The 7,641-nt window shown below is 60.3% G+C and overlaps 2 protein-coding genes across 2 annotated transcripts in view; both read right to left on the bottom strand.

The window, feature by feature from the left end:
* The window catches only part of LOC103211652 (kallikrein-1-like), a 5,938-nt gene extending 2,407 nt beyond the window's left edge, over positions 1-3,531 (bottom strand). The window contains exons 1-3 of the mRNA XM_007957635.1: positions 3,486-3,531; positions 1,326-1,485; positions 12-330 (exon numbers count right to left, since the gene is read on the bottom strand). Coding sequence (XP_007955826.1) covers positions 12-330; positions 1,326-1,485; positions 3,486-3,531 — 525 coding nt within the window. The remainder of the gene's footprint in view (positions 1-11; positions 331-1,325; positions 1,486-3,485) is intronic.
* A 1,969-nt stretch (positions 3,532-5,500) lies between these two features.
* The window catches only part of LOC103211639 (kallikrein-15), a 7,482-nt gene continuing 5,341 nt past the window's right edge, over positions 5,501-7,641 (bottom strand). Inside the window, exons 3-5 of the mRNA XM_007957617.1 lie at positions 7,101-7,384; positions 6,852-6,988; positions 5,501-5,653 (exon numbers count right to left, since the gene is read on the bottom strand). Of these exons, the coding sequence (XP_007955808.1) occupies positions 5,501-5,653; positions 6,852-6,988; positions 7,101-7,384 (574 nt within the window). The remainder of the gene's footprint in view (positions 5,654-6,851; positions 6,989-7,100; positions 7,385-7,641) is intronic.

The following is a 7,641-nucleotide window of genomic DNA, read 5'->3' as shown; positions in this document are numbered from 1 at the left end:
CACGCACGCACGCACACACGCACGCACACGGGCCCAGACGGACCGGCTTCGGGGTCCGTGGTGCCCCAGCCCGAGGCTATGCAGGTGCTGCCCACTACAGGCTCCTCGGTGGGCAGGTCCAGGACCTGCACGGCGTCGGTGATCTGCGCCGGCTCCTTCAGGCGCAGCAGCATGATGTCATGGCTGTAGTCCTGGCCCTGGCCGGGGAGCTGGCTCTCGGGGGAGCTCGCGTTGTAGCAGGGGTGTGGGAAGCTGGCGCTGACCTGCACATACTGAGCCGTCGCTTCCGGTTCTTCCAGGTCGTGGCGGCCCAGCCAGAGCTGGAAATTTCTAGGGGTGGGGGTGGGGCAGGGAGCACGGAGGAAGGTGCCAGAGAGCGAAGGAGAGGAGGAGAGAAGTAGCGTTACAGGAAAATAGAGACGTTTGTGGAAGACAGACCGGGAGAGGGAGTGTGTGCGCGTGGACAGAGGGACCCAGGGGACAGACACACAGCGTAGTGAGACATGCAGCCAAAGACGGAAACCAGAGACAGCGAGAAACGGACACACGGGAAAAGGGCGCGAGGTGGCCAAAACGGGGTGGGGCAGAGGCGGCCAAGGGGGGCTTCCACAGGGAGGTGGGTGCCGCGGCAGCCGGAGGAGGAGGGCAGGGCCTGAGGCCGGCAGCTGTGACAGTTCCGCCGGTTCCCCAGCCGGCAGGGGCCTGGCCCGCAGCCCAAGGTCGGCTCGGCCCCGTTCCCTCCCAGCCCCCCTCCCCCTTTCCCTCCGCCCCTCCCCTTCCGTCCCCTTCCGGGCTCCAGGTATCTCCCTACAGTGGACTGTCATCCAGGGCTGGGGGGCCAGGAGCGCTTCCCCCAGCTCACTCACAGGTACCGGGATAATCGTCCCTGGGGTCCCCTGAGACCCCCGGGGAGCCCGTTCAGTAGTTACGAGGTCAGGGAGGGAGGCAGAGCCCCAGACAGACGGGGTGGGGGCCACAGGCCGAGGTGGAGGAGGGGACACCCAGAGACAAGAGGGTGCCACAGAGAACAGAGATGGACAGAGATGTGGACACGGACAAGAGGGAGTCAGAGACCAGAACATGGTCACACAGACAGACACACACACACACAGGGCCAGTGACTGACTGAGAGACGGGGACCGGGGAGACACGGAGGGACTCCGGCCCTGTGGGGGGGCTGGGGGGGGCCGTGACCCACCCTGAGCTCTGCATCCCCTCCCCCTGGACGAGTGTCGCCTCACCCCTGCCGTCCCGGCCTCCCCTGCCATCATCCCAGGGGAGAGGCCCCTGCCTTTTCCCGGGGCGCACAGGAGCCCCCTACTCACTTGCTCCTGCAGTGAGCGGCCGTGAGCACCCACTGGGGCCGGATCAGCACGCCCCCGCACTCAGGCTTGTGGTAACTGAACACGGCCACCTGCCAGGGCTGCGAATGTCTCTGGCACTCCCAGCCTCCGACGATCCGGGACTGCATGGGGGGCACGGCACCTGTGTGCGTGTGCGGGGTGCTGGCTCAGGCAGGGCTGGGGACGCAGGGTTGGGGGGGGCCCTGCGAACGAGGACCAGGGCTGTGGGGGTGGCGACGGGCCCAGAGTCCAGCCATGCCTGGGGCTGCAGGCTGGTGGCTGGCCAGCTAGTTGGAGAAGCAGCAGGGGTGTCTGGTGGAATTTGGGGGCTGGATGTCAGGGACCAGGGGATGCCGTTGAGAGCCGACAGCTGGGTGGGGAGAGAGCGGGCCCCAGGGATCAGGGTGGGCGATGCCAGGATGGCCGTGGGTTGGGAGCATCAATGATTTGGGGCCCTCGACTGGGGGATGGGAGGCTGTGGGTGTGAGGAGTGGCCCCAGAATCCAGGGACAAGAGCCCCAAGAGGGAGAGCTGCGACTTGCAGGGGAAGGATGGGCAGGTTTAAGGAATTCCAGGCTGAGGAAACGTTGGGCCAGCGTGGGCTACTGGGGTTCTGAGCAGGATCCAAGTTTAGTGAGTCGGGTCTGGGAGGTGAAGGAAAAACATCTTGGCTGGGACATTTGGGGGCCACTTGGGGGTCCCTGGATAGGAGCTGGAAGGGGCCTGTGGGGCTGGGAGAGCTAGGCAAGTTTGGGGTTCCAGGTCAAAGGGTAGAAACCCACTACCTGCTCCACATGCTATCCTGGCATCGCCCACCCTGATCCCTGGGGCCCACACTCTCTCTCCGGCCAGCTGTCGGCTCTCAACGGCATCCCCTAGTCCCTGACATCCAGCCCCCAAATTCCACCAGACACCCCTGCTGCTTCTCCAACTAGTGGCCAGCCACCAGCCTGCAATCCCAGGGATTGTGGGGGTGGGATCCTATGGGGCTTTGGGGTCCTGTGTCCCCAGAATGGCATTTAAAGATGGGGTACGGGGCCCTAGAGGCTAGGGCTGGGACGGGCTTGGGAGGAGTGAGAGTGTGTCTGTCTGGAGTAGGCTGAGGACAGGGAAGGGGTGAAGCTCTGAGGGTCCTCTCGGGGTGTTGCCAGGGAAGAAATGGAGCAGCATGGGAGAAGGGGGCCAAGCGGCAGCGGGGTGGGAGAGAGGCCCTGCTATTTGTGGGGTCACATACTGGACCAAGGGGGAGTCCAGAGCCCCGAGCTGCAAAGGAGGGTGTCAAGTGGAGGAGGGCAAGGGGGTTCACTGTGCTTCACGTTGGTGGTGCTTAGATGTGTGTTATCGTGGGGGGAAGGCTGGAGGTGTCGGGTGGAGACAGAGTCGGCAGAACCCCTGTAGCATGTTGGGGCCCATATGGAGTCATTAGGCGGACTGTTTGGGAAGAAGCGGGGTGTCTGGTGGAATTTGGGGGTCGTGAGATCAGGACTGGGGACGATATCAGAGACTGGGGGCATGGTTGAGAGCTGACAGCTGGGTGGGAAAAGTCAGGGGGTTACAGTGGGATTTGGGGGCTCAGGAGTCAAGCTACTGAACCCTAGAGATCTAGGGGCTAGGAGGGATTGATCAGGGTCCCAGAAACCAGTGGGAATGAGGGAACTCCTTGGATGGTTACAAAAAAAGCCAAACTCACTACTGTCGAGTCAGCCCCGACTCCTAGCGACCCCTCCTTGGGTTTCCGAGGTGGTATCGCTACGGAAGTAGATTGTCCAACCTTCCTTCTGAGGAGTGGCTGGCGGGTTTGAACCACCAGCCCTCTGCTTAGCAGTCAAATGCCTTAGGCACTGCGCCACCAGGTTAGGGCCCCCCAAGAGAGACAGAGAAGGCCAGGCTCTGCCACTTTGGGGATGGGGCTGGAATCAGGGAGCTGTGGGGAGGAGAGTTCTGGGCGTCCCTGGGAGGGACCCACGGCAGTCAGGGCTGGGTGAGTTAGGAAGGGAGCTGGTATCCGGGTCTGAGGTGGACTGTGGGTTGGAGGGACACGGAGGCTGGGGTTCTGGGTGGGAGGGAAGGTCTTGGGGGCGGAAGGGGGAGCCACGTGGGTCAGGCCCTCTCACCCCCCGCATCCTGCCCCTTCTGTCTCACCAGTGCCCCCCAGGGACAGCGCGAGGCCCAGAACCAGGAACCACATGCCGACAGGCGTCCGGGGTCAGGCCAGCAGGGAGCGAGCTGGGGAGCCTCCCTGGGGAACCTTTAAAAGCCCTCCTTCCCCCCGGGGCCCCGCCCCTGCCCTGCTGGCATCCACATGCTGGCCAAGGCCCTGCCCATGTGCTGGGGGCCGGACAACCCCCTCCCACCCCCGAGCTGTGCAAGGGGCGGGAGAGCCAGCACCTGTTGTCCCAAGGGCCCTGGATCACCCTGGAGGCATTCCCAGGGGCTGAGGCCAGACGGGGCAGGGCCTGCAGCTCCTGGGGCCTTGGTCTTGGGGCCAGGGCCAGTGCGGAGAGGCTGGTGGGGGGACAGACACAGGGCTGGGAGCACCACTGACCCCCGATACAGAGTCTCGTCTCATACGCCTACATGCCACGTGGGGTCTCAGCAGCCCAAGTCCCCACGTATCCTCAGAGGCCAGCGGTGCAGCCGAGTCTCTGAACCCTGCACCACTCTGCGCCAGGATGCCACCTTCCAACACCCGTGTGTGCTGTGGCATGCGTTTCCAGAACCAGGGTCGGTCCGACAAACCTAGTAAAAGCTCAGAGTACAAACTACCCACGTTTCCACTTCCTCCATTCTCAGGAAGATCAACAAAGCTCCATGGGTCTTCCCACAGCAAATTCCCTAGCATTTCAAGATCCATTGTACCCCACAAACAAGGTTGGGGTCCCGGTGATTCCCCACTTCTCGTTGCCTAGGTCTGGACACTCAAATTACTGCCCCTCATAATCCCAGGGACCCCAGATTCCCTGTCCTCTGAGGTCCAGAACACTCTCTCTGCAAAATCCAGTCCTCTCCCTGCCCCCAGAGCATTCAGGGTTCAGAGTTCAAGTATGTCAACATTCAGTGACCTTGGAAATCACATCCCGTGGTCTCAAGATCAGGAACTTGACTCCTGCAACCTCAACGGTAAACTCACAAGTATCCAAAACGTCATCTTGGCTGTTGAGTGAAATCAGTGCGGCTCACCTGGGCCCAGGCTCTGCGGCCGATCACGAGCCTGACAAAAGCCATTTCACCCCAGCGATCACCAAAGATCCCTCGTGGCACACCAGCTAAGCGCTCTGCCGCTAAGCGAACAGTTGGCGGTTCGAGCCAACCCAACAGCACTGCATAAAGGTTACAGGCTGCTTTGGTGCAGTCCTACCCGGTCCCCGGGGTGCCTTGCAGACCAGATGGACTGGGCGGCACCTACCAGCAGCAGGGAGCCCAGAACTAAGTCTTGAAAAAGCAGCATTTCTTGCTTGTCTCAGAAACCAAACCAAACTCACTGCCGCAGAGTCAGTCCTGACTCACGGCAGCCCCTCCTTGGGTTTCCGAGGCGGCATCACTAAGGAAGTAGACTGCCCAACCTTCTTGGTGGTCTACTGTGTGCTGAGTCCGTTTACCGGGTATCCAGACACACAGCGCATGGACCTAGTGCCAGGCACTCTTCTGATGAGTTGACATGAATGACCTCATCCGAGCCTTGCAACAACCCCATGAAGTAATCAGTGTAATGATGCCCACTTTACAGAGAAGGAGCCTGAGGATGAGTGAGTGACGCTGGGTCTCAGCTCCTCAAGTCCAAGCGGCTGGTTCCGTGCTGGGTGAACAGGGCTGACCTCAGGCCCCTTCTCCTCACCTAGGGATCAGAGCAGTGGGTGAAAAGGAGCAGCGGAGGTTTGCTGGGCTCCCCGGATGCCTCTCCCGCACCGGCTCTGGCGCCCATCCCCCTCAGTCCCCAGAAGAAAGTCAGACACTCGGACCAGCACTGTCTGTCATCTCGGTGTTTTAACAGGTAACCTTGAGCACCCAGAGCTCTGGCCTCAGCAGGGACAAGTCCTTGGCTACATCTGAGCCTTGGAGTGAGTCTTAGGGAAAAGCCCAGTTCTGCCCCAGGTCAGGATGGGGCTCCCAGCCAGCCATGAGCTTCAACTCAGCGGGAACACAGGAAGCCAGAAGAGTCAGTTCCTTTTTATGGTTTCTCTAATCCACTCCAGGTAGCTGCAGACTTTCGTATAAACGCCAGGCTTGGTGGTGGTGTCACAGGGGACATCACCCCAGGACACGATGCCCTGCAGAACCCCCTCACAGACCAGGGGTCCCCCGGAGTCACCCTGTGGAGAGAAGAGAGATTTCAGCTTGAGCGGGAACTAACCGGATTGAGTGTCCCATCCCCATCCAAATCCCATTGACAACCGCAACCAAAACGCAATCCAGCCCAACTACCCACCTGATGCAACTCCAACCCAACCCAACTCAATCCACCCCAACCCAACCCAACTTTACCCAAATCAGTCCAACTCCAATCCAACTAAACTCAAAACGTACTAAGCTTAATTCCAACTCGACCCCAGGCAACCTCAACCCAATGGAACTCAACCCATCTCCCACATCCTCCCCATTCAAAATCAAACCCAAACCATGCCCATCCTCATATCCAAGCCAACTCAACTGTCCCAGGTCTTGCAACCAAACCTATCCCCATCCCCAATTTAACTCATACACCCAAAAGCAAACCGTTCCCAACCCCAACCCCAACCCCTGACATCTCAACCCAACCTCCAGGTAACTCAGACCACACCCCACCCAACCACCCAACCACCACCTGAACTCTCCATTCTAATTACTTGTGGTGGTTACGTTTGTGTGTCAACTTGGCTGGGCCTGCTTGGGTGGCTGGGCAGCTGGATATGGTTATTCCCCAGGGTGAGACTGGTAATTACCTCCATGGTGCAAGGCATGGGAGCACTGACTAGCTGCTTTGGGGATGTGGTCTGCTTCCCGTATAGGAAGCAGCTTTGGGAATAGTTTCTAGCTTATGGCACGTTTGAACCCCGCATGTAGCCGTGTCATTGTTCAGCAGCCTGCCATGCTCTGCCAATCTTGGGACTTCCAGTGGACTCGAATTAGTGGCCTGCCGTGTGGTTTGGTAACATCGGGACTGTGCCATTTTATTTGTCGACCTTGGGCTTGTCAGCCTCAGCAGCCAGTAGCTGCCTAAGTGAAAAGAAGCCTCCAGCTTCAGTGGGCCGGGAGCTGGAGGCAGAGCTGAAGCCCAAGGTCGAGGGGCTTTCACCCAGTCCCTAGAGCCTGGCACTTTGAACTTGGACTTCTAGCTTCTAAACTATAAGAGAATAAACTCCTGTTTGTTCAAGCATCCCATTTGTGGTCTATTCTTATCAGAGCGGCATTAGGTAACCAGGACACTACTCTTCCAATTCCATCCCCAAAGCTATCTCCTGCATATTCTCTGGTCCAATGGAAACCAAATGCAACCTCATGCAAACACCCAACCGTCCCCCGGGCTCTGACCTCACAGGAGTCGGTGCCTCCGCCCTCCACGCCGGCACACACCATCGTGTTCAGCAGGCGTCCGGGGTAGTCCTTGTTACAGGACGCGGTGGAGATAATGCTGATGTTGGCACAATGCAACGTATCTGGGAGGCTGACTGGGGAGGAGAGCGGTTTGGAGCAGCCTAAGTTCGGGCCCTGGCCCCCTCCCCCCAGAGACCCCGGAGAACGGGGCTCCTCAAGAGTCGCCATGCAGCTCCTCCCACGCACCTTGTGACACGGGGCTCCCTGTGGTCCCGGGCTCATCGCTGGACACCAGGCCCCAGCCGGACACCACGCAGGCCTCACCCGGGCGGGGGCAGCGGCTGGGTAAGGCCACGGGGTGCACTTGCCTGGAGAGGCGCGCTGGCCGTGCCAGCTTCAACAACATGACGTCGTGTTTGTGGCTGTGCACCTCGTGGTCCGGATGCGGGATGACGCGAGAAACAGCGCGCAGTTGCTCCGAGCCCTCGCGCTTGCGTAGATTGTGCTCGCCCAGGCGCACGCGCATGAAGCTAGGTGGGCGGGCGATTATGCGCCGGTGGAGGGAGAAGTTCGTGGGAAGGTCAAAGGCGGGGTACCTGCCGTCCCTCGAACCTGACTCTCACACACCTGCAGCTCCCTCTGCGGACTCCCAACCCTGCTTCCTGGGAATCCAGGAGCTCTGGTGGCGCAGTGCCTAAGGCACTTGACCGCTAACCAGAAGGCTGGCGGTTCAAGCCCACCAGCCACTGCCCGGAAGGAAGGTTGGAAAATCTACTTCCGGAGAGAT

This window comes from Orycteropus afer, unplaced genomic scaffold (assembly GCF_000298275.1).
Source record: "Orycteropus afer afer isolate SDZICR_OR568_19922 unplaced genomic scaffold, OryAfe1.0 scaffold00766, whole genome shotgun sequence".
Taxonomy (NCBI): Eukaryota; Metazoa; Chordata; class Mammalia; order Tubulidentata; family Orycteropodidae; genus Orycteropus; species Orycteropus afer.
The sequence above is the reverse complement of the archived record's forward strand: the minus strand, read 5'-3'. Positions and strand labels throughout refer to the sequence as shown.